Source organism: Phyllopteryx taeniolatus, chromosome 20 (genome assembly GCF_024500385.1).
Source record: "Phyllopteryx taeniolatus isolate TA_2022b chromosome 20, UOR_Ptae_1.2, whole genome shotgun sequence".
Classification (NCBI taxonomy): Eukaryota; Metazoa; Chordata; class Actinopteri; order Syngnathiformes; family Syngnathidae; genus Phyllopteryx; species Phyllopteryx taeniolatus.
The window spans coordinates 1445494-1470574 of NC_084521.1; the positions used below are offsets into that span (position 1 = coordinate 1445494).

Below are 25081 nucleotides of genomic sequence, written 5' to 3' on the forward strand. Positions count from 1 at the left end.
ATAGTATAGTTTGATTATGTATCCTGTATTATATTGTCTTGTAGATGTATTTTACTGCTTTTTTACATCATGGCCAGGGGACTACAGATGAAAACTAGCCTTCTGGCTAATTCTGGCTTTTTTAACCATGTGTACTTCATGTGTTTTATGAAATTGCATTGTCCCCTTTCAAAAATAAACTGAAGTATAAACTTTCGTGCTGTCGTCACCGCTCCATTTTGCAGCTTCTCCGTCCCGCCCGATTCCCGCGGGCAGCCGCAGCAAACGACTGCGATCGTCGGCTCGCTGTTTGGCGGCCGTTGATGCTAATTATGGGCGGTGGCCGCTGGACGGAGGGCGGCCGAGGATGTCGGACTTTCTGTCTCGGCGCAAAAACAACAGCGAGATCTTTGTCAAATTGGAGTCGTTTTGACATTTGAAAGTTCTCCATTTAGATTTATTAGTGCGTTAAATCAAGAAAAATGATGGTAATTGGTGGAAATTGAAATGAAATTGTGTATCCCATAAATATGTATATTTTTTATGGGACAGTGATAACGTGTTTGAGAGGAAGCTTTGAAGCAGTACTGAGAACTGTCTGCGTTTCCGTGCACCGGTTGGCCTTTGAAGGATTGTGAGGGAATCTCGAAACAGTAAGAGTCGAATTATTATTATTTATTTTTTTAGGGGACAGGTGGGACGGTGTTCAAGGAGGAGTTTGTAACTGTCCTGAGAACTGTCTGTGTTGAAACATGCGCCTGTTTGTATTTTAGGCTAATGGGCGAATTCCGAAACACTGAAAAATCAGCATTAACGATCCTACATAAATAGGACATCACACTGATCTTTTGATGTTTTTAAAAATGAAAAATGTACTCTGAAAAATTGATGAAGGATTTATCATCCCTTTATTAATTTCACACATGCAATTAATACATCCCGCATGGAAAACGAGCAGTATGTAAGTGTTAAAGCCTGGCATCTTGGCGTCTTTCATCCCCAAGTTTGTCATCCGGCGCGGCGGGGGGCGACGACTGTGATCGTTCAGCCGTGCGCCTCGTCTTCATTTGACAGGCGGACTGGACGCCCCACGTTGACATTTCCATCCCATCTTTCTCTCAGCGGGAGGTGGAGTCAAACAAATGTCGCAAATATTTCTTTTGTTTTATTTATGGGCAACATTTTTTTACCCCGCGGGAATCTGGGACGTGCCAGACTGTGAAAAACTGGTTTTCCAATGAGGTCCGATCGGTAGGTAGTATGTGTTGTGTAATCAATTTTCTAATCTGATTCAACTCGGGGGCAGCATTGTTTTTCTTTAGAGCAAGAAATATTGCTTTTTAATGATTTCCAACACTACTTAGTTTGAGCTTTTTTTCATCCAAAAGGTAAGAGTAGACCTGTTATCTACCACCTACCACACAATTGTGAAATTCTTTAACTTAAAAGGTATTAACGGTTTTGTTTCCAAGAAAGAACCCTTCAGATTTTGAATAAAATATGCACCGATATTCGTCAGTGGTGTGCAATAACAAATTTATTACATAGCTGCTTGTGTACATGTTTTAAATTTGGTAGCATAGGCCAAAATCACTTAGACAAGTTCCCAGAAAATCACCCTAAAATGGCCACTTAGAGCCAAAATGACAGGCTTCGTGTGACTTTTGGCCATGGCTTCTTGAGACTTTATTGTGGGACTTTTTTTTGTTTTTTTGAACCAAATTTCATGTTTTCAAATCAATCGGGCTCCTGCGGCTGAATTAAAAAAAAAAATCATGACCCTAGCAGGGCCAATTGAAAGCAAAATGTCAGGATTCCTGTGTCTTTTCGGGCATAGCTTCTTGAGACCTTTCTGTGGGGCGACTCGTGACCAAATTTCATACTGCGAAGTGAAATTGGCTTCCGCGGCTGAATTTCCCAAACCAATATATCCTTCGCTTGGGCATGGGTCCTTTCGACTCTTTTGTGGGTTTACCCATGATAGACACGCCTAGCAAATTTCACGATTCCAAGTCAAATTTCCCCAAAACTTTGAGGACCCGTGGAAACGGACAAAAAGCCTTTGAACCAAAATGGCAGACTTCCTGTGTCATTTCAGGTGTGGATTCTTGCAACTTTTTTGCTATTCATCAAATTTGTTCAAAACGTTCTTGGGCGTTACTGAGCTTGCTTCGGCGTGGCCGTGTTTCCCACGATGCATTGCTCTGGGCCGACACTGTGCGTCAATTAAGCATCGGCGGCGGCGGCGGCGGCTGTCTCTCGTTCGGAGAGCATCACGAGGTCGCGTCCTCCCCCCAGGCGACATCATGGGCTCATGGCTGACTTCCTGTCTCCTTTCAACTCCACCAACGACTCCGCCGCGCCGGCGCGTCCCGCCGGCTGCAGGCAAAAGCCACTCGTTATGTTCAATTATGTCCGACAACGACGCACAATTACCGGCCGGCCCGTCGCCTGTTGGAGTCGTAAAGGTGACGGAAAATGTGCTCCAAACCGGTCGTTTACCCACAGTGCTTTGCTGCAGATGTTATCGGGCTGTTATCGCCGCCATTACCAGACCTCACGCGGGCAAGGTCAAGGATTTTAGTCGTATTTATTTTATGGATTCATTTACTTTTATGTATTTGGATATAATGCCTGGGGATTGTGGGGGTGTCATTTTATTAATCACAGAGAGCAGCAAGTCTCGAGTTAGGCCAAAGTGTTTATTTCATTAGTGAGATGCATATTTTAAATACTATTACAAATGTGCTGTGCAGTAGGAGTCTGCGCAATTCGTTAAAAAGCCGATTCTGTATACTGTTTTGTGTTTTATCTTTCTTTTTAACTCTACATAAGCATTTTGAAATTATTATTATTATATCAAATATCTGATAATTTTAAGATATTTGTATACTCATTAAATATTTGTGTATTATTACAAGCGTTCTAGCTGTGTTGTTACTTTTTCCAATAGCGGGAAAAAACTGTTCATTTGAAAGGTCGGTTTTAGCCCTCAGGGGGCGCTATATGCCGCTGGCCTTGCTTCACTTGTGAAAAGCAATGAAAGCTAGCCAGCATCAAATTAGCTTCCGTGAACCTTCAGCTCCTCCCTCCTGCTCAGGAGTGTTCTTCCGTGGTACTTTGTAGATTATTTTGAATCTGTTGTGTTTATTTCTATTGTGCAAGGTGGCATCTGTCGTGAGCAACTGGCGAGAGGAAGCCTTAGCGTTAATTATATGTTCGCACACGCCGTGTGATTGAGCGAGCCATGGACTTTTTGTACTTTGTAGATCATTTCTCGTATTTCTATTTATTTGTGTTTGGTGGTTCTCGCAGGTAAGCGGTGAGAGGAGCCATCTTAAAAGCTATATGAGAGCACATTGTGAGTGTGTGGGTGTGGCTGAGCGTGTTTTCTTTTTCTTTATTTTGGGTATTATTGCGAGTCATTTTTATTTCTACTGTATTGTAGTCTATTGCATTTATTTTCTTATCTTTTGTGCATGAATAACTGACAGGGACTTGCAGTAATTGATACAATTGATTGATAGAACATTTGTTTTTAATGACAATTGATTAATCAATACAGTTATGTGAATTTATGGCAACAAATAAGGAATTGACAAAATTGAAGTCTGGCTCTTTCAGTTGGGAATATTTCTGACATTTCCCCGCAAATACAATCATTGTGAGCAAGCGTGACATGGATTTTTGATTTTTTTTTATTAAATTTTGTGTTTTTTTTTACTTATTTGTAGTTATTTCATACCACTAGTGTGCAAAGCGACCAGATTGCAGTGTTTGGATGTGACGTCTACACGTGCATGTCGATTTGTCCATTGTCGTATTGCACCACTCGAGATCTTGGTTTTAGCTACTTTCTGATCCGTCGTGCTGCTCCCCGTCCTCTTAAAACCTCAAAAGCCCGACTACCACAGAGCTGACAAAGCTTCGTTTCCATGCTAAATTTTCCTCCTCGCAGGAGGATAAAAAAAAAAAAAAATGTCCCGCTGTGATGACCGGACATGTTGGCCCGCTGAGACAAATGTGCTCCCCCGCCGGACCCGATTCGTCACGGCCCCCGAGCGTTAGTCGGCGCCTCGGCCTGGACCGGCGCGCCGTTGTCGTACGGATTAGTTCCCCGCGCCGTTGTTTTCCACTTTATCTCGTGCTGTATCGCCACTTTTAAGGTCATGAGGAGCTGCGGCACCGTTTCGCTTCGACATCAGTCACGCTGTTGGGAAAAAAGTCTCTGCTATTGTCTGGCAGCCCCTCGGGGGGTTATAACATTTGGACTCGCTTTCTCATTTGGGCGGGAGCGGGAAAAGGGCTGAGCCCAGCACTTTTGTCGGGGAATAAAGTTGAAATGCGGCAGTCGCTCCCCGCCGCGTGGTTCCGTTTTCCCATTACGCTTTCCTGGGAACCACGTCGGGGTTTTGTTTGGGCAGATTTCCATCAGGTTCAAATGCAGCGTAAGCAAAATAAAGCTGCAGTCACGACATCGTTGACACAAAAGCAAAGCCACATCTGATTTATTCAGATTTTCAAACAGCTGATAGAAGAATGTGTTGAAATTGTTGCCATGATGAAACCTTGATTAACTGTACTGCGGTACCTTGAGGGCCCCGGAAAATTAAGAGCCATCACCTTTGTGTTGCACTCATGTCACTCAATAGGCCACGCCTCTTATTAAAGGCACATATCAACTCACAGATACTACAGTGTGTACGTGTGGGATTTAATTACACTTCAGAAAACCAGTTTATTTCTTTAATTTCTTTATTTTCTTTTTCGGATGACAATGGACGCTGCATATTAGCGGATCGGCATTCACGAATTCACCTATTTGCTGATTTTTTTTTATTAAAATGTTTTTAGGGGGGCACTCCCTTTTATTTGTGGAGACCCCGTTTTGGTTTTTGTTTTTGTGTTTTAACTGGACCCCTGATTATACGTGGGTTTCTTTCGCTCTCTTTTTTTTTTTAGGAGGCAATCATAAGGGACATCAATTATGAGCAGATTTTCGCTATATATTCTTTTCAATGGGGAATATATAACGGTAAAGACAAAAGCACATAACGGTAAAGACACAAACATGCTCATAAAAATCGTGTGATCTCCAAGCGTTGCCCTTCGAACTTTACGAACACTAGTGCATAAATGATATTAATTAATCCCATAACACTTTTGTCTTTATACATTCATAATGACGCGCAAGACATGCAATTGTCCTGACACTTTCATTACTTTAGAATATATTTTTTTACCTTTTGAATGATATCAACTGCCAATAATGTAAACACTCAGTAAAAGTAATAGAATCTTTATTTTTATTTTTTTTAATGAAATTGACTGGGGTATTTCTTTACCGTTACTGATCAAATGATATGAAAAATGAATAAATTCTTAATTGTGGTACTTGAAGTACGCAGCGTAAATCCCGCCTTATTTGGCCGTGACAGGTGAAATGTGCTGTTTTAGTTTGTGTCCCCTATATTTTTAAAAATATATTTTACGAGGGTAATGGCTTCAAGAGAGCTCCATAGAGAATTCAAACACTTGTGTTTGTCTGCTCTGTTAAATTGTTGTTGGAGAAAATCATTCACCGTCTTCCAAATGTCATGTTAAGTGCGCGGCGCCTAATGACGATCCATATTGCGGCGTGAAGCATTGCAGGGGGTTAATGAACTGCACTTAAAACGTCTTTTCTTCACCGCCTGTTTTGAAATGCGCGTTGCTTCCTAGTTAGCGTTCGACCGTCTTCCTTTGCTTTGCAGGCCAGGTCGGCGCGCGTGCTAACGACGGAACATGAAGGAATATTTGTAACGTTCATTTCGCATGCACTTTGAGGGCTGCCGTCATTTCATTTGCACGTTCTTTAATCGAATTTTGCTGATAATACGGCCGCCTAATGGCCGGCTGCAGCCGCCGTGTTGCTCTCGCATGAGCTTTTACTCGTCAATTTGCGTCTGGCAGCATCCTCGACACAAATTGGCTCTGGCGTGAAAAAGACGAGCTGGGATGTTGTTTTACAGCTCGCCGCGAACGTGTTTGCGCGCTTTTGACAGGCTACATCATCATCAGCTAGATGCAGTGCAGAAATGAAAAGATGAAGTATCTCAAATTAAGGATAAATATGCTTGTTGTTTGTCTGCCAAAATGTTTCTTCTTCCCAGGCAGTTTTTGTGAAAGCATTTCACATGCTTCAAACCTTTTTTTTTTTCCATGAGCTGTCCCTCAGCTCAACGCACAGGCGGACGTTTTCGGCGGGGCGATTCACTTTATTTGGAGATTGGTTTTATCGGACGTCTGCAGTCGTCAAACACCTTATTTTTTTTATTTTTGAACGGACTGGAACAGTACGATGAGTAATATTTAAGTCTACATGTTTCTGTTCTTCAGTGAAAGAATTTATTGTTCAGCCAAACATTTAAAACTGGACAGAAGTTCTGCTATTTATTGAAATGTCATGCTTTTTAATTGCACTATTTGGGTTGGATGTCTGCTTAGGACAAAACTGATTTTTGCTGGACTATGAAACATTTCCATTCATCCTTCCAATTTGGAATATTTCCAAAACCTCCCCAGTTGAACTTTCCGAGAAAATGTAGCGAAAGATTTTCAGCCTTCTACAAGCGTCCGTCCGTCTGACGTCGTCTGTGAAATTGGAGAAGTTCCCTGCAGCGCGTCAGCGGACGTGCGAGGCCGCGGCGGGAACATGAAGGCGCTGCTGAATCAGCCCCCTCGTCATCTCCCCGGAGAGGATTATTTGTCACTGGCGCGCATTGATTCGTGTTCTTCCTTTTCCAGCGGTCGCGCAGGTGTTCTGTCAATATTTTTCCGAGGGGGGCTTGTCTCTTCTGGTCCTCGTCAAAAGGGAACGGAGTTTGGCGTGCTGCGTTGGGAAAACAAACTCCACTGAAGTGGCTTCTGTGATCTCGACACAAAGCGGAACAAAAGCCCGCCGGATGTGTGAAGCCTTTTTTACTGTTGTCATCATGATGATGCTTCCTCCTCTTCCTCCTCTTCCTCCTCCTCCTCCGCTCGAGAGGCTCGTTAACATTTATTTGCACCGGGAGGCAACTGCCAGCACGAAATCTAAGCTCCATTATAGGAACCCTCAGTCCCCTAAACCTGCACTCATTTATTGTTCACACACCAGACACTTTATTAGGTACACCCTCTAATGAGATCCAGTGCAAAAGCCGTGTCACAAATTCTGCATAAGGTTCATTTACAATTGACCGATTGAGAATTCATTTATCAATGCAGTATCCTTATAATGTTTGACAGGTTTTGACAAAAGTATTGGGACACCTAAAGGCTGTAAAGGTGAAGTTGAGCAGCGCGAACAGTCTCCACTCTTCAGAGTGCGTTTGTGAGAAGTTTAGTCAATTGAACTTGTTCTTCCATCCCCAAAATTTCTGGAAAGTTTGCGCTAAATTTCCATTGGAAGTTAAGTAGCGGAATTTCGGAACGAGTCCAAATTGAAACTTTCAATCGGAATTTCATGAAAATTAAATTCACTGCCATTGACAGCTGTAGAAGTAAAATTATCCACGTTAACTGGGAGGGCTGGCAGTGAATGAGTTTAATGGGAATTAAGTGAGAATTAATGATAATTTAATGTATCATATATATATATATATATATATATATATATATATATATTTTAAAAAAGCATTAAGGTTGAGGCTTTGTGCAGTCGGGCCGGAAAGAACGGAAACTTCTGCACAAATCTGCAGATAGATAATAGGACTGAAGCAACATTATCTATGTGGGTGCACGCATACACACACATGCACACGCACACAGTGTCTCACAAAAGGAGTAAAGAACTCTTCTTTTCAGATCCTCAAGTGTTTCTTTGCCATGCCATATTCAACTTTTACTGACCAGCGATAAGACCAAATTTCACACACCTGCTCTCCATTCACACCTGAGACCTTGTAACACTAACGACTCGGATGGGAAAATTATTAATTAGGCACAAGTTAGGCATTTTAACTTAGGTGTGAATTCACTTTTGTTGACATTCACGTTTGAGAGGACAGTAAATTTACACTGTAATACAATCAGTCCTGACTACTCTTCAGTGTTGTCCCATGAAAAGATGCGATAAAATATTGAGAACAGTCTGAGGGGAGTACTCACTTGTGTGAGATATTCAAGACAGTGAGTCACAGGCGGCCGCGCTCTCCAAGAAGACGTCGCGCAGCCGCCAAGGTCCGACATCATCCGTCAGCGTTCCATTTATTCCGACATCAACGCGACGCGGCCTGATGGCGCGCTTCCAAAAAAGCAAAAAGTTGCAACTTGTTTTGATTAAAGACTTTCTGGAAGGCTTGGCGGGCTCCTCCTCTTCCTCGCCTCACTCGAATCCTGCGGGCGGTCGCCGTGCTCCTCGACACACTCGTTTGGCGTGATGGAGGACGCTGAGAGTGGCGGTAGAGAGAGGGAGAAAGAGGGGGAGAGGCGGAGAGAGGGGAAGAGATAAAAGGGGGAGAGGACATAGAGGGAAGGAGAGAGAGAAAGGGAGGGAAAGACGGTGATGGAGAGATGGAGAGGCAGAGAGAGAAGAACAGGGAGGGAGGAAAGAGGGAAAGGTAGAGGACAGAAAAGAGGAAAAAATGAGGGAGTGGGGGAGAAAGGGGGAGGCTAAGAGAAAGAGAGGAAGGGAGGGGAGAGAGGGAGAAAGAGATTGAAGGAGGGCCAGCGAAAGCAGGAGAGAGAGCGAGGGAGAGAAAGAGGGGGCAGAGAGGGTGGAAAGGAGAGGGTAAGAAAGCGAGATAGAGGGATGAGAGGGAGTGGAGAGAGAGAAGGGGAGCGAGGGAAAGGGGGAGAGAGGGTGGAGAAGGAAGAAGGGAGAGACTGGGGAAGAGAGAGGGGATGAGGGGAGAGAGACTAAGAGGGACAGGGAGAGAGGAAGGGGGTGAACAGGAGGGAGAAAGAGAGGAAGTGAGGGGGAGAGAAAAGGACAGAAAAGGGGAGCAAGTAAGGGAGGGAGAAAAAAAGAGGGAGAGGTTGAGAGCAAATGGGGGAGGAAAATGCTCTCGCTTCCTCTCCTGCGGTCGCCTTCGCCGCTCACCCGCGACTCGTCAGCCGAGCGCAGTGGACGACTCCATCGTCAGCGTGTTTGCGGCACAAGACGAGGCCGCGGCGGACCTCGTCGAGCTCCTCGCTCGTCTTAAGCGATCAATGAATCCATAAGAGGTTGCACCGGCGGCGTTAGCACTTCATTCTGCGGACATTTAGCTCAATTAGATGCTTCTAATTTTTGTGTACACACAAAAAACAGCATGCACAGGCACAATGTACAAGGCAGATGCTCCTCTTGCCAATTATTCATTATAACAACCACTTTGCGCAATAGAAATAGACAGAATGACTAGAAATAATCCACAAAGTCAAAAACATCCACCACACTGAACATGTCATATGATTCATTCAATTCCTCCTGTCACCAATTTTTTCATAATAACCGCCACTTTGCACAATACAAATAGAAGAAAAAAAAGAAAAACACCTAAAAATAATCCACAAAGTCAAATATGTCCAGGCGCCAACACACAAATCAAAATAATCCAGAATCCAGAAAGACTAGCATAATTTACTGTACATTTTTCACCAATTATTCATGATAACTGCCACCTTGCACAATACAAATACTGTACACAGATTGAATTGCAATTATCCACAAAGTAAAAAAAAAAAAGACCACAGCACCCTTGGCACACATTCACAATGTAAATGGCACCTGATTAATGTGATGTTTCCTCTCACTATTACTAATGATAACTGCCATCTTGCAGACCACATCAAAATAGACATAAACACAGACAAAATAGACATAAACACAGACAAAAATAATCCACAATAGTCATCCCAGAAGAGTGGAAGCTGTCACTTCTTGACAATTGCATTATTTTTTTTACTTCACTTGCCGATTATGATATTATTCCATGCAGGGAACACCCGACGTGTCCAAGGGTCGTAGGACATCGCCAGAGCTTTACGCATTAAGTTATGCGCTGGCATGTGCAAGCGTCCAGCCGCCCGCTCGGGATTGTGGGTAATTGCCTTCCGCTCCCTCTCCATTTTAATTAAGTGCGCATCAACGGCCGCCAAAGAGCAAGTCAAACTGCACACGGACGTATTCGTTAACGATTAGCACATCTTCCAACAACTCGGCGAGAGTAATTGCCACGTGGTGCATGATGGGAACATGCTGACACGTAAATGCCAATAATCACGTCAGCCAATCAGGAGGCAGACCAGAGTTAGGGTTATTTCGCTCAGGACATCTTCTGGAAAATTGACTTTGTAACGACTTGTAAAAACACATACATTGTGGTATCAGAATTGAGCTAATTGACGTAATAACTGTCCTGCTCATGACTAGGAAGCTATGCTGTGTGAAGATCCAGAGCCACTTTCGAAAGCTAGATTCAGTTTTGTTGGATATACAGCTGAACTTTCGCTTCTGATAAGAGGCACATGCTTGATTGCAGGTTTTGATGCATGCGTCGCATACACAGATCAGCACTTTGATAGAAACACGTATGAAGTGCTGCCTCCATGAGTGAAAATTATTGTATTGTCTTTAGGGGTGCTTGCTTTCCCCCACCCTAACACTGTCATATTCCAGATATGTTTGATAACAAACACTGTGCATAACAGAAATAAATACAAAGATTTGAAATAAGCCACAAAGTTAAAAAAAAAAAGAAAAAAGTTCACTTGGGAGGCAATTAAAAGTAAATAACTTCCAATAAGTTAAATTAATATTTTTGTGGTAGCACAGATGACTATCCTTCAAAATAAAATATAAATGAAGCAATAAGTAGATTTTGATCAAGCAAAAACAAATAAATAATAATACAATTAAATCTGTGAAATTAGTTCATGCGGAATCAAAACTGAACAAATTTACGCATCAACTTACCTTTTCATGATTTTTTTTTTTTCAACTTCACAGCAGCCGACCACAGCGTCTTGAAAACGAGCCTTTTATTTTTTCTTCAAACACCCGGCTAACATGCGCAAACGCGCATTTATTCTCCAGTTAGCCTATTAGCGATGCTAATTAGCCTGCTCCAGCGGCGGCTAATTAATATTCCAATTCCTCATGAATTCAACGTGGAGGTCCCAACGCTGCATTTGTATGCGCGTCGTCTTGAATTGATGCGTTGGCGCCGGCGTCAGCCGTCGCTCGCTCTCTCTCTCTCTCTCTCCTCTCCTCTCCTCACCCTCGCTCGCTCTCCTCTTCCTCATCCCTCCTCTTCCTCTTAGTCCCGAGCAGTGCGTCCTTTCCTCACCTTCCCCATCCGAGGAGCTCCTTCTCCTTCTTTCTCAGCTGGCACCCACCGGTTGCCGCCACACGGCTGCACATCTTCATTTTTGCGTTGTTGTTGTTTTTTTTTTTTTGTTCTTTCTTTCTTTTTTTCTGCTGCTGCTTTTTTTTTTTTTTGCTGCTGCTGCTTGAATATGACGACAGCTAAGGACGCCAACGCGCTCAAAGCGGCCCAGCAGCAGGAGCAGGTAGCGGCCAAAACCAGCTGGCATGCAACATCCATCGCAGTCCTTTCGGGGGTGGGGGTGTGTGTGGGGGTTGTTTGGGTGAAAGTGCTCTTTGCCTTGCTGCAGTCCAATTAACTTCATGTGTGGATTGTGTCGACAATGTTGTGTGTGTGTGTGTGTGTGTGTGTGTGTGTGTGTGTGTGTGTCAAGCAGCGGCGCAATTGATGGCGTTGCAATAACGTGACATTCTCACGGTCATCAACTCTACATCGTGTGACTTTTTCCTTTCTGGCAAAAAGGCTCGCATGTCTACGTTCTTCAAATCGATCGTTTCGTATCGTACGGGAGATTGAACCTTCACTTTATAGGAGAGAAGAAAATACACTTTAATTGGTCCCACAATGGCGGAAATTGTGTTTTTTACGGCCGCGAAGTGTACACTAGCAAAAAATAAGAAAGTGAATTGAAAAATGTACATGTGCGTATTTAGAAGGCAGCCGCGTATGTGGCAACTGCGTGAGTCATAAATACTATTTATGCGAATGTCAATGGAAACTGTACATGAATGAGTAAACTCAATACGTACAAACATGAACAGCAAGCGAGAATAGTCAGCTGAAAAAAAATCTTTACATGCATCAAGTCACGGATGAAATAAAAACCAGCAGTACTATCAAATGTTGAGTGACAGCTGTACATGAATAAATACTACATACTGTCCCATTATGTCCCAACGGAACAGCAGCAAGAATCGTCGTCAGCGTTTTATAGCAACAACTACATGTATCAAGTCTCAAATTAAATCAACTCCAGCACTTCTACTATCAGCAGGGGAATAATGGCCATGCATTGATAAATAGAAACTTTATATATAGAACTGAACAGCAGCAGGAATAGTCAGGAGTGTTGTATAGCAAAAACTATACACGTGCCTTCAATAAATAGTCTATATACGTATAACAGTTGAGAATCAAATAAACACCAGCAACACATTTGATGCGGTGGAATCTCGCTGTGCTGTACGACGTGACAACAAAAATGCCAGGAAAAGCCCACTAGAACATCTGAACTTTGTTTGGGGTTAATCAGAGGCACCTTAAATGTTGTGTACTCACTCCCATTTATCATGAGTTTGAATGTGATCGGTTCATTCTGCACACAACCACAGTAAGTGGCTCACTTGTGCAACCATATGATCTCAGTTGTGTGTTTTTACTTCCCCTCTTGATCCCCCCCCCCCAATTGAGTGATACAGATTGTGGGTCAAATTAAAGGTTTTGAATAGATTTATCTTGTTTTCATTTTTTTTCTATCACTAAAAATGGCATTTGAACAGGGCTGTGTAGACTTTTTACTCTATTTAAGTATCAGAAAAGAATAACTGGACCTTTTTTTGGTATTTTGATAACTGTCTTCAAATCACGGCTCTAAAAATTATATTTGCATTTGGAATTTGAGTTATGTTGTCAGTAGCTTATAGAATTAAACCTTCATTTTACTCAAATTTTGATTGTTTTTATTGATAGTGTTGTTGTTTCCAAGCTTGCAACTGTCTGCGGGTTGACTTGACGACTGTGGTTGACGATTGTTGTTTGCGTTGAGCTGGGATAGGATACGTCGCATTATCGAAAATGCACGTGCGCTTTGTGATAAGCTGTCGTCGGTGACAAATCTTCTAAGTTGAACAAATGTCCTCACGTGTCGGGCTCGCGAGGACGCATCTCTCGGTGAGGTCCTGACGGATTGCTGAAAGGCGGACGGGATGAGGGCGCAGAGGACAGAGAGACCGAGGGCAGCTGGGCCGAGATAGCGCCGGCTCGCCGCTAATCAGCTGCTCGCAGATCTACAGCAGAGGGAAGTCGCCAAGACAATTTCGGCTCATTTTGCTTCCAGTTTCTCATCTGCATGGGTCGGTCATTTCAGAATTCTAATATTTTTGAAAAAAAGGGAGTATTTATTTGAGGATTTTTTTTTCATGCTATTAGCACGGTACGGTGGATGCACAGACGTCCACTATGGTTCATTTCCATGACATTCCTCACAAAGCTGTGTGCAGGCTATCGTCACAATTCCAACACATCCAATCCGGTATATGCGCAACCTGCTTCCCTCATTCGGCAAAACAGGTCCAAGCACTTCCTCCCGGCTCGTGTGAGTGGCGAAGAGAACCCCGTAGGAACGTTTAACATCTACAATGTCTTTTTTTTTTCAAACAAAATATGTCACCACAAAGCCACCAAAGATGACAATATATGATGATGAGGCTTTGTTCTTGTTTACATATCTTATTTGCATAGATAAATAATATACATGTATTTAACGTTTGTCCAAAGACACCAGCCGTAAAGAAAAATAAATTTTAGCAAGTTAGGCGATCAAACTGTAGTCATGCTCGTTAGCGTGGGATACACAGGAAGTCCGCTAACCTGTTTCCTGGGTTTGGTCGCGTGACGTTCCGCAAACAGCGGATTAGTGGAAAGCGTTCGGGAAGAGGACACTTTGGAAGTCAAGTTAGTCAAGAGTTAAGTGTGCTATCTGGGCAATACCGCCACCTACCGTACTCAAGTGGAACAGGCACCACGCTGCAATTTCAGTGCAACGTGTTTAGAATTGTTGCTACACTATCTAAGAAAAGAAAAAATTATATGAGTAATAGGGTTGTGTTGGTTTGAGGGTTCTGCTGAGTAATGTGGCTCACTTTTTTTTCTCTTCCTCTAGATGGCTAAAAAGGTTTTAGGAACAAGATTACATGTTGCGACTTATTAATAATTACAACCATTTTCAAATATGTCTGCGATAAAACAAAAATGTTGAAACAATTACAAGGAAGACGCATCAGCATATTCATTCATTCCCAAAAAAAACTTATTTTGTCTGTTATAGTTGATATGAAAGTTGGTCATCAAGAGGGAGGGACAAGAGAAAAAGGCCATTTTATTGCGGGTTTGGAATCACTTTTACGACAGCTGCAGTTACATTCTGTCTGAGGACAACTATCATGTACACAACAAGCGCATGTTTCTGTGCATTGTGCATGGATAATTTGACATTTCATGGGGCGTGGCTAAAGAAAATGTCCTCCAATTCAGGAATGACCCACATAGACTCCCGTTTGGCGCTTATCTCCAGCAGAACATGTGGCTTTGTGTTCTTAATATTGTGACCACTGCTTGAAACACATGCCAATGGCACATGGGGCCTCTGTCGTCGCCACGGCAACCACTGATCACCTCAATTGGACAGAAAATGAATGACACACATCTAAATCAATGAATCAGTCTGAGGTTGGACGAAGATTAAAACTCAAGAAGAAACATTTTGTTCTTCTTTTTATGATCAATTTCTTACATTTTCGATGATTTACTCAATATTTTAAACCCAATTGAAAATACTTTTTTTTTTAAGGTGAAAGACACAGCGGGTCGTACTGACCCATGAACATATGTGGTGTAAAAATGAAATGAAATATTCATATCTCCTATTTTTAACAGCAGTTTTGGGGAAGATGACAATTATTGTGTTCAGGGTACAATGAGGGGGAATATAAATGAAATCTAGTGACATATAATAAGCATCACACGTGGCAGCTGTTTTCAGTACCCTCAAGCGAAGTAGCGGAGCCGTCCACAGAGACGAGTCCTGTGGGTAGTTGGTATTCAGCTACTTCTCACAGCTATTTGAGGCTCAGTGCGGCTTTAAAGTCGGATCACAGCGTCGAGCATTTAATGAGGAGGGCTTGGGTTTCGCCTTCCGCGACGACGCCTCCGCCGCCCCGGGCCCAATAATCTGCCTTTTAGCGCTCGGCTGCCGAACGGCCTTAGGAGGCTCTCGGCCAGGCAAGCGTGAGAGCTTCTGCGGCCCAAATAAAAGCAAGGAAATGCATCGTCTTTATCCGTTTTGTTCTGTTTTGAAAGTAGTCAAACTGCACGTTTGGCTTGCACATTTTGGCCGAAACCCTCCATTAGCTGTCAGAGATAACGATGATGCAGTGAAGTCGTGATTTTGCCAGTAAACCGCCGCTTATTTGTGGGCCCTGATGCAAATACCAGAAAAACACAAATAATTGATGCCCCTCGGCTAAGAAATGTTCTTAATTGTCTATACACTTTTTTTCTGGAACATTTCCTCTGTTATTTGCTGAAAAACTCACTTGTACACTTCTTTTTGACCAAAAGCTGCATCTAATGTAAAAGTATTGCTTTGGCGCCATATTGTGGCCTCTGTGGAACTGCGTTGAAGAGCTTCATTGAGTCAGGCCATATCCATGTCTAATAGAATCGTGTTTTGACGCCGTTTCGTGGCATCTACAGGCAATTATAAACCTTTAGGGGTGCGTCAATTTTGCTATTCCAGTTTGTTTTCATTATTGCCTGTATTGCGGGCTTGACCGTGGCCACAAATAAATCCGCTATCCGATCCTCTCGCAGGCGTTTTTTGTGCTGAGACGAGACGAAGAAAAGTCTTCGTAGCGTTAATCAGTCGCTTTTTGGTGTCGCCTCATCCGCCACTTGCACGATGGCCTCGTGATGACGCGCGAACGCGACAAGACGAGGATGATCGCTGACGTCCATCAGCACGCTGACTCCTTTATTTCGCTTTGTTGTTTGTACCAGTAGATCACATGATCACATTTGAATGGGCAGGGGCACGGCCCGAACAGATCGGTGATTACGCTGCGTAGGCTCGATCGCAATCTGTGACTCGTGGGTTTTGTTACTATAATAAAACCTAAAAGTGTTACAGGCAATATTTTGAATAGCGTCTGCACACTCTCAGTGGTCTTGCTAGTGTGAAAATGTTACCAAGGTTAATATCGAAATTTAGAAATGTTCAATCATTCAGTCTTCAAAGGGGCACCTCTAATTTTGACATTTTTAATTGGCATTAACTGTTATACACATGTAAAAATAAGTACACCTTTGGCCAATTGAAACCCGTGAAAATTATTATTATTTTTTTTATTCTTTGGTATTGTATCATACAAGTGGAGTTAATCTGTAATTTGAAATGTTTAAAACCCTCAGCCTGGCTTGCTCGTAATTTGAAATCATAATTATAGTTTGAACTCTGATTTGAAATTCTGCGAAGCCTAAATTTCAACCCTAACCTGGCTTGAATCCTGACTTTCAAGCACTAATCCTCTCTTGAAACCTTACCCCTTGTTCGAAAACTAACAATGGCCTCGCTCCAGGTTCCCATTAGGGGGTCCGCAGCTGCAGAACGGTAAGCGGGTCGTGTAATTGAAGCGCCGAGCATGCTCGCTCTCCCGCAACCTTGCCGAGTGGCAAGCGGGGGCCTGATTGGATGACACGGAACGTCATTAGCGTGCTCTTGTTTGACTGCAGACTTTGTCCTCCGTGTTTTTGTTGTTTCAAGGTGGGTTTTTTTTTTCTCCCCCTCATCGGATTTGGGGGCGTCACGCTCAGGTGCTCGGCGCCTCGCCTCGGCGCTCCCGCTGACATTTATCGCCGGAAACGCTGTTATTGCGCCGCTCTAGTTCTCTCCACGTGGGACTCACGAAGCCGCTCTAATTGACCGGATTTTCAACATGTGAAAGCAGGGCTGTCAAAGTGGGCGCCGTGCCACAGTCACCCCCACGCCCCCATTAGCCACAGCCTTGTTACCGTGACGATGCCACAGATGAAAGCAACTAACTAGTTTTTAGTGATTGTTTCACTGTCCTGTTTTTGTTTTTAATCGAGAACAAATATGCAGTGGACGATTTGACCCGGGTTCAAATCCAGTTTCCTCCCACATCCCAAAAACACGCATGCTCGTCACGGAGTCTCTAAATTGCCCGTAGGTGTGAACGTGACTGCAAATGGTTGATCGTCTATGCGTGCCCTGATTGGCTAGCGACCAATCCAGGGTGTACGCCGAGATGGGCTCCGGCACGCCTGTGACACGAGTGAGGATAGGCGGTGCAAAAAATGGATGAATGGATGAAATGTTGAAATGAATGGAAATGCCAATAATCTGTTCCAACCTCCCCAAAACTAAACACAATCTTGTAATGTGTGTTTTTTTGTTTTTTGTTTAATAATGAAACTGGCACTGCATGATATTGTACTTTATAAAAACATAGAGTAATAACTAGGGATGGACGAGTACTGATACCATATCGAGATCGGCGCAATACTGGCCCAATTTCAAGGTAGCGGGTACTCGTGGCGCCGGTTGATGCCAGCCGCCGATACTGAAGGCAAAAAACAAAATCTGACATAGAGTAAGTCCTCCTCGTCAGTAGTTGGCACAACACTGCGGCGTTTTGACACATCAGAGAATCGTCATGTGCTTCAGAAAAAAAAGGCCTTTGTTCAAAATCATCGGTTATTGTGTTGATTGAAATTTTATGTATCAAAAGTACTGTGTATCGGAATCGATGAGTACATAAAAGTATCGGTACTGGTATCGGTCTGAACAAGTAATTACATAAATAAAATATATCAGACAGTTTGTGCATCATGATTAATTCATTGAGGCGTTTTCTGTTGTGTGCAACTTGGCCACCAGGGTGTAGTATAATGCAATCATGAAGACACAAATGAAGAAGAGTTTCACAACTACTTTAAGTGACTCAGTAGTCCGCAGTACTTTCTTACTGTCTGACAAACTGCTGCTTGTTGTGAAGCGAGCTGAGTTCACTGCCCACACAGAGCTCGTATTTTGAATTTTTGCTCAGAAAAAATCAGCCGAACGACGTCATCCAACTCGTAGAATTTACTTATTCTAATTGTTTTGCTTGTCACTACATATATTGTATATCTATATATCGCTGGGATAGATAGATGAACAATGGCCCTTTTTTTTTTAGTAAATAAATCATTTTTGGAACAATTAAGTGAAATTGACACAGTCATTGTGAACCTCTAATTGAATCACACGCTGGGCTCATGTACGTCTGGTTGGCAGTTGGCACGCCGGCCCGGTTGAGGCATCACAGGAAATGCGTCGTGCACACCCGACGTTTTGGCTGCCGCTTGCTGTTTGGGCTTCCAGGAAGCAATTGAACAACAACGGCGCCACCTGTGTTTGAAAGAGCTCACATATACGCCTGTGCTCGCTCCAATCGTCAGCCCACACGGCAGCCGAGCATTTCTGCATGCGGCCCGCTTTGCGCAATCCCAGTTACCACTTGCTTCAGACCCTACTTCCAAACCCTAACTCCTGCTTGAAACCCCATTTTTAAACCATAACCTTGGCTTGAAATCATACTTTGCAACCCGACTTCCAAAACCACGATTTCAAATTCTATTTTGAAAGACTAACCCTTCAAAACTCTAACCCTGACTTGAAATCCTTCTTTCAAGAATTAAACCTGGCTTGTAACCCTTGAAATCTTAGCTAGTGAATCTATCTTTTATTTCTAGTGAAAACATCTTACCGTACTAATTTTAAGACAGTTTTGACTTTTTTTTTTTCAATTCTTCAATTTTCCGCATGCCAAAAACTGCTTTAAAGATACAAGATCCTTTTTTAAGAATATTCTCAGGTCAATTCATACTAATTTCCTTCAAATTCCTTCACTTATTAAATGGACAAAATGTCTTGTTTTTAAGATTATTTTTTTTTTTTTTACTTGTTTTGAGAAGGTCATTTTTTTTCCCATTGTAAAGCTGGCTCTTTGTAACCCTTCCGCCGTTTTTTTCCTAGCTCAGCGCTGAATCCTTGAATGACGCCATTAGGCAGCGTGACTAAATCCTCTTGCGAAGGACTTCATTTTCCCTGCTCTACCACCATCCGCTCTGGCAATTAGTGCAGCGCTTTCCACTCTTAAGATTGATCATCTCACTCCCAGTCATCCGGGGAGTCTTCTTCATTGTCCTATCATATACATTTATTATACAGTATATATTAAATACAGCCCTATGTTATATCCAGAGACAAAAAAGAGGAAGGAGCCCCCGTGGTCATCTGAGTGGATTTTTATCAGTGACGTTTAGCGTGATCTCATCATTAGTGACCTTTTTTAGACCCAAGTAAAATGCTCGTCTGCACTTAAGAGGAGCTCATCTGGTATGTAAAAGTCAAACCTAACCCTGCAAGACCCCAGCGGACCGCCGGCGGCACGCACGCGCACGCACGCGGTGGGCTCGACGCTTCGTCGGACACGCGCGAACGTGAGGAATCGATGTCAAATGCAAACACAAGATGGAGGAATGGTGCTCCGAGTGCACTATTGATCCCGCTAACCTCCCTACACCGCTCGTGTGATTTGGATTGAGCCAACTAGCTTCAATATACAAACACAACTTTAACCAAAGATTTACTAACTCTGGATTGTGTTGAGTCGTATCTATTTGTGTTGTTACCACGATTATCTGTCGAGAGGAGCGATCACATTCATTATTTGACGCAGAGTTTTTGGACTTTGCGGATTATTTCTAGTCAATCTGTTTATTTCTAATGTGCAAGGTGGGGGTGATCACAAATAACTGGCGGGAGTAGCGATCACATTAATTGTACAGTAGGACACTTACATAGTGTAAAAGTGCCTGGAAGTGGTGTGCATTTTGTTTGACGTTATGGATTATTTCAAACCGTTTTCATTTCTATTGTGCAAGGTGCTAGTTAGCAGCAATTGCATTTGTTATGTACATTTATGTGTGCATGCATGACCAAGTGTGCCATGGATTTATTTTACTGTGTGGATTATTCTATGCCTGTGCATTATTGTTGTTTTTTGAAAACTGTGACTTATCAAGAATTTGGGACTAGACTTTAGGTGTCCAGTGTGTGGTTGAAATAGCTTTTTAAAGCTTTTTCACTGTAATTGGAGTTTAAACACAGACGTTTCCATTCTGTTGTGACTTTCTTTTTGAAAACAATTTGGGGTTTGTTTTTTTCGCACGAGCAAGAATTGCCACTCAAAGCCTGAATGGTATTCTTAACTCTCAATTTGTGTCCTCTCTGAATTAGAAACATAATGTAAAAACACATGTTGTTCTTCTTCCATGCCACTCGTCAGGGAGTAAAGTGGTTTTGAAGAGCTGTTACAGTAAGAAATGAGTTATTTGTGTTCTTTACGCAGCAGCAGCAGCAGCTCGGCGAAACGGCTCGATGCGGTGAAAGTGATTTTCTTTATGACGCCGTTTTGCTGCTCGCCAGGTGAACTCGTGAAGGTTCCAATCAGCCGGGCTGTCTGGGCCCGGCCCGCATATCACCACACGGCCCCTGTTTTACTGCCCCGAGAACTCTTATTACACAATAATGGCGTGCGATAGCCGGCAGGTGCCTGAATAAAGCTGCTAATAGAGCAATTATTCTCCAACAAAAGGTCACCTCAGGCATGACGACGGGCCCGGAAATCAATAAAGCTCCCAATTACGCCGGCCCCGAGCCCGGGTCCCGCATTTTGGTCGCCGGCTACCAGCCGTCAGCAAGCAGATCGCTTTTCACTTCTCTTTGAGATTACATCGGAGCTTTTATTTCACTGCTCCTTTCTCGGCCGCCTTGAAAAATGCACGATGCCGCTCGGCCGTTTTTTTCTTGTGACCAGCTCGGATCTTTTCGTTAAATGTTTGTAAAAATGTTACTGACTACGACTTGACTTGAGCTGAAAACGATAACAAAAACAAAATGTTGTGTTTGGCGTTGGACTGTCAGAGACGGTAAATAAATACTCTTGAAAACATGAATTTAAACTACATTGAACATTGGAAAAATAGTATTTTTTACTCATTCTAAATGTAACTTTACCACAAAATATAATGATTTAAATCCTTCAGAAATGTATTTTTTACATATTTGTGTTACTTCTTATCCCAACTACTTGAAGTTTATTTTCTTTAAAAAAACGCAAAAAAAATTTTTGTACTTAATTTGCCGTTGCATATGATTTAAATGTGGTAAACTGGCATAATTTCCCCCTCTTAATAATTAAGTAATTAGTAATTTCATCATGACATAGAGTGTAAAGTTTGCTTTGTTGATCCTTGGGATATTTTGACAAAAGCGTGTCAGAACTGTTTTAAACTGTGGGGGGAAAAGCATGAGCCACATGCTGCTTCACCATGTGCAAAAACAAAACAAATGTTCTTGTAAATTGCCATTTTTTTGTGCAATTGCATGTAGATCTCTTCTTACAGCTGAAAGATAACAAAGTAATGAACCACATGCTCCTTCACCTGGTGATGATCTGATCACATGGAGCAGCCTGTTATGCTAAAGTTCCAGTTTTGTTTTGTGTATTTACGTGTGGATCTCTTCTTAGACTTATGGGATAATAATGAATAATACGATAATGAAGACAATGAGCCACATGCTGCTTCTCCAACTGATTATCTGATCACGTCGTAGTAGCCTGTTTTTTTTTTTTTTTTAGTTGCGTGTGGATCTCGTATTACAGTTCATGAAAAGATAACCGTCGTTATTTCCGCCACCTTCATCAAAGATTTTCTGTCGTCAGACTCTATCGGCCGAGGAGCCGACGAAGCGACATCGACGGGCTCGCCCTCCGCTCGTGGTCAGACGCTATCGACTCACCAAAACCCTCGTTAGCCGGCTTCTCTCCGCCGCGTATTGATCGACGTCATACGCGTGAGTGTGCGCCGCGTCCGATTGTTTCCTGGTAATTGAACGCCACGCAAACTCTGCTACGATTCACAGCTTTCAAAAAAAGAGAAAGTGTGTTATAGCGCAGGCTGCATGCACGCCGTGCCTCGCCCAGCGTCACGTCGCTGAACTTTGCGTCTGACGACGAAGTCAACAGCTCTTGGCGAGGAGTAGAACACTTCCTGTGGCCTGCCTGGCGGCTGGCGGTGGCAGCAAGGTTGATGGAGGCAGTTAAAAAAAAAAAAAAAGGTAGAATAGTGTGGAACCTTACTTTAAAACTTGAATTCTTGACATTTTTATGTTAGGCGACTTGGGATAAGTGTTGCATAGTGTCACGAGCAGGTTTTAACAGAAGTACACAGACAGACTGGAGGAGTTACAGAAAGGCATCGAAGTGGATATGGGTTTTTGATTCGTGGATTAAATCTTAAAGTATCACAGAGTGCCGTCAGCAGGTTGCAACACAGACGCTGTACTGAGAGACTGGAAGAGTGACAGAAAGGCAAAGAAGTGGACATCCTCGGACATTTTCGTGGATCTAACACCTGTTGGGATTGTTGCCGCTCAGCTCCTTGTTGTCGAACAGTTGTGCAAAAAGTTGGACAAACGTTTACCACGATACATTTGATGCACGTCCTCTTTTTCAACTTTGCTCATATTTTATTCATATGTTGAGCAACGGCCAAGCCTATATTTTAGTCCAGATTAGACTATTTAAATTGCCTATTAAGGTTTGTTTCAAGTAATTCCCATAAATTCCTGTTAATTCCAATTGAAAGTTTCTAACTTTGGAAATTCCTGGACTTTGGAAGCATATGGAACAGAAACCTTTTTTTTTTTTTTTTTTAAGACATTTAAGTCAAGCCGGTGGGTGGCAGGCCTTCGGGGCAGGAAGTGCAGGTTGGCGCGCGTGCACATCTACAAAAGCAGCAACAGGAAGTCAAATAGAGGGGGATGTTTATGGAGGGTGTTGCCATGGAGACTCGGCGAGAACCTAGCAAATACAAAGACGGCCTCACAATGTGATTTATTATCCAGTCTTCTTAAGGTTTTGATGTCTTTGAACTTCCTCTCGGATTCTCCCAAATGAAATGGCACTTTTGTTTGCTTGTTTGTTTGTTTTTGTTTGTTTATAATCAATGGAGAGTAAGTGACTTCATCCGGAGAGCACTTCAGCCAAACATAATGGCGGCGATAAGAGGCCGAGAGTCTATTCTTTTCAGCTGGATGTTCATATTTTGTCTGGGGAGGTGATAAAAAAAAAAATCACCAGGCTAGAATACATTAGGCCCGAGCAAACATCAGCAGGGGCCGCTTCTTATGAGACCCCTGCGCCTGGAAACGCTAGGACGCGGCGGCATCTCATTTCGAGGAATTGTGCGTGCGTACGTGTGTGTATGCATGTGTGTGTGTGTGTGTAAGTGTGCTTGCGTGCGTGGGAGTGTGTGTCGCTATGGATTGTTTCCGTGACGGCAATTTATTTCCGCCGTAGTGGCGAGACGCTGGCGCGTCACGGAATGACGGCTGAAGACGATAAGAACAAAAGAAAAGTTACTTTTCAATTCTTCATGCTCCCGACGCCGTGCCGCCATGACGGGAATACCGAAAACAATCTATGCCTCTCACCATCGCTGGGCTTGTTTTTTCTGGGTTTTTTTTCATTTTTTTTTCTGTCCTGTTCCCATTTAGCAGTCTGTTCACCAATCAAGGCAAAAGAGTTCGTCTAGCTCCGCCCCTTAAGTATAAATAGCAATGCACTTTGTGCCCACAAGGAAAGCGCGTTAGTCTATCGCTAACCTACGCTAACGCAGTAGTCACAATTACAATTAATCACTCTGAAAAAATATAGAACAGTTAAATGAAAACCAACCGGTACAGCGATGACTGAGTGTGTGCCGCAAACTATGTTAAAAGTTGGATTCTTTTGATTATAAAGTTGTCATTTTTAGAGAATTTACTTTTTTTGTTTTGTTTTGTTTTGTTTCATAAAAAGAAGTCGCAGTCCTGAATTAATTAAGTCGTAGTATGATATCAAAAAGTATTTTGTTCAAGAGGAAATATGAACTGTATTACAATAAAATAATAATATTGTTCCAAAATTGTTTTTGTAGAAATAAGTTGTGTTATTTTTAAGAAATGCTGTAATACTATATGAAATCGTTGAGAAAAAGTTGCAGTTATTCAAGAATTTTATAATAAAGTATTTTTGTGAACTTTCACAAAAAAGTACTGTAGATAAGAAAATAAAGTTGTGACATTCAGAGAATAATTGTTTTAGTTTTATTAACAAAAAATCTAATCATTATTGAATAAAGACTAAATGAATAAAGTAAACTTCTAGTAGTCCATGAAAAAAATAACTTACAAGAATAAAGTAATTTCTTAGAGAAAGTCAGTCTATGCGCAGCATGCGTTACTTGGAGATCTCGTTTTTTTTTAGTTTTCTCTTTTACTTTTTCTTATTAGCTAACAACATGGGGGTGAAGAATGAGAAGGTAGTTTCCAAAATAAGGCACAATTTGGTCAGTAATTTGAAATTGATTTGGGATTGCAGCGTGAGGCAAAGTATGTTCAAAGGTTGTTGCAACCAAACGGAGGACCACCAGCGAATATTTCAACATTTGAAATGGAAACACGCAGCAGCAAATGTTTCTTCACAAGAACACGAAAGGGAGCCCAAAAGCTCCCACTAAGAAACAAACAAATTGAGCAGAGTCATTTTCTCATTGTTTTGGACCAATTAAGCAAACATCAGAAGGCAGAAAAAACTTTAAATAATGTCACATTTGCTTTTTGGGGAAAAAATTATGATTATGAGAAATGAGATCAAAATGTTTTAAGTTTAAATTTTATTTTCTACTTTCCTATAAGAATATTGCGTATCATAACGCATCACTTGTTTGAAAAAGAGACAAAGGCGTTCCCTGTTATCTCGTGCTCGTTGCAGAAGATCCCCTGACACCTGCGAGCAAATGCACGCCGGCGAGCGAGCGTGGCAATCCATCACGACGTACGTGTAATGTAACGATGAAGGCGAATCTGCGCATTTGCC

At 42.5% G+C, this 25081-nt stretch overlaps 1 protein-coding gene and 1 long non-coding RNA gene across 5 annotated transcripts in view; one reads left to right on the plus strand and one right to left on the minus strand.

Annotated features, from left to right (window-relative positions):
- The window catches only part of LOC133470018 (dipeptidyl aminopeptidase-like protein 6), a 134898-nt gene that overhangs the window by 59799 nt on the left and 50018 nt on the right, over positions 1 to 25081 (plus strand). The window contains exon 1 of one of the 3 annotated variants that reach the window (XM_061757816.1): positions 11274 to 11496. The exons of the other annotated variants lie outside the window; for them this stretch is intronic. Coding sequence (XP_061613800.1) covers positions 11443 to 11496 — 54 coding nt within the window. The 5' untranslated portion in view covers positions 11274 to 11442. Of the gene's footprint in view, positions 1 to 11273; positions 11497 to 25081 lie in introns of those variants that run through there. 3 annotated transcript variants of the gene reach the window in all.
- LOC133470020 (uncharacterized) lies at positions 877 to 11098 on the minus strand. Of its 2 annotated transcripts, XR_009785838.1 has the most exons (4): positions 10901 to 11098; positions 9044 to 9196; positions 8110 to 8390; positions 881 to 2358 (listed from the first exon to the last, which is right to left on the minus strand). It is a non-coding gene; the product is annotated as an uncharacterized LOC133470020 (long non-coding RNA). The 2 variants fall into 2 exon arrangements; XR_009785837.1 differs by having other exon boundaries at positions 877 to 2358; positions 8110 to 9196.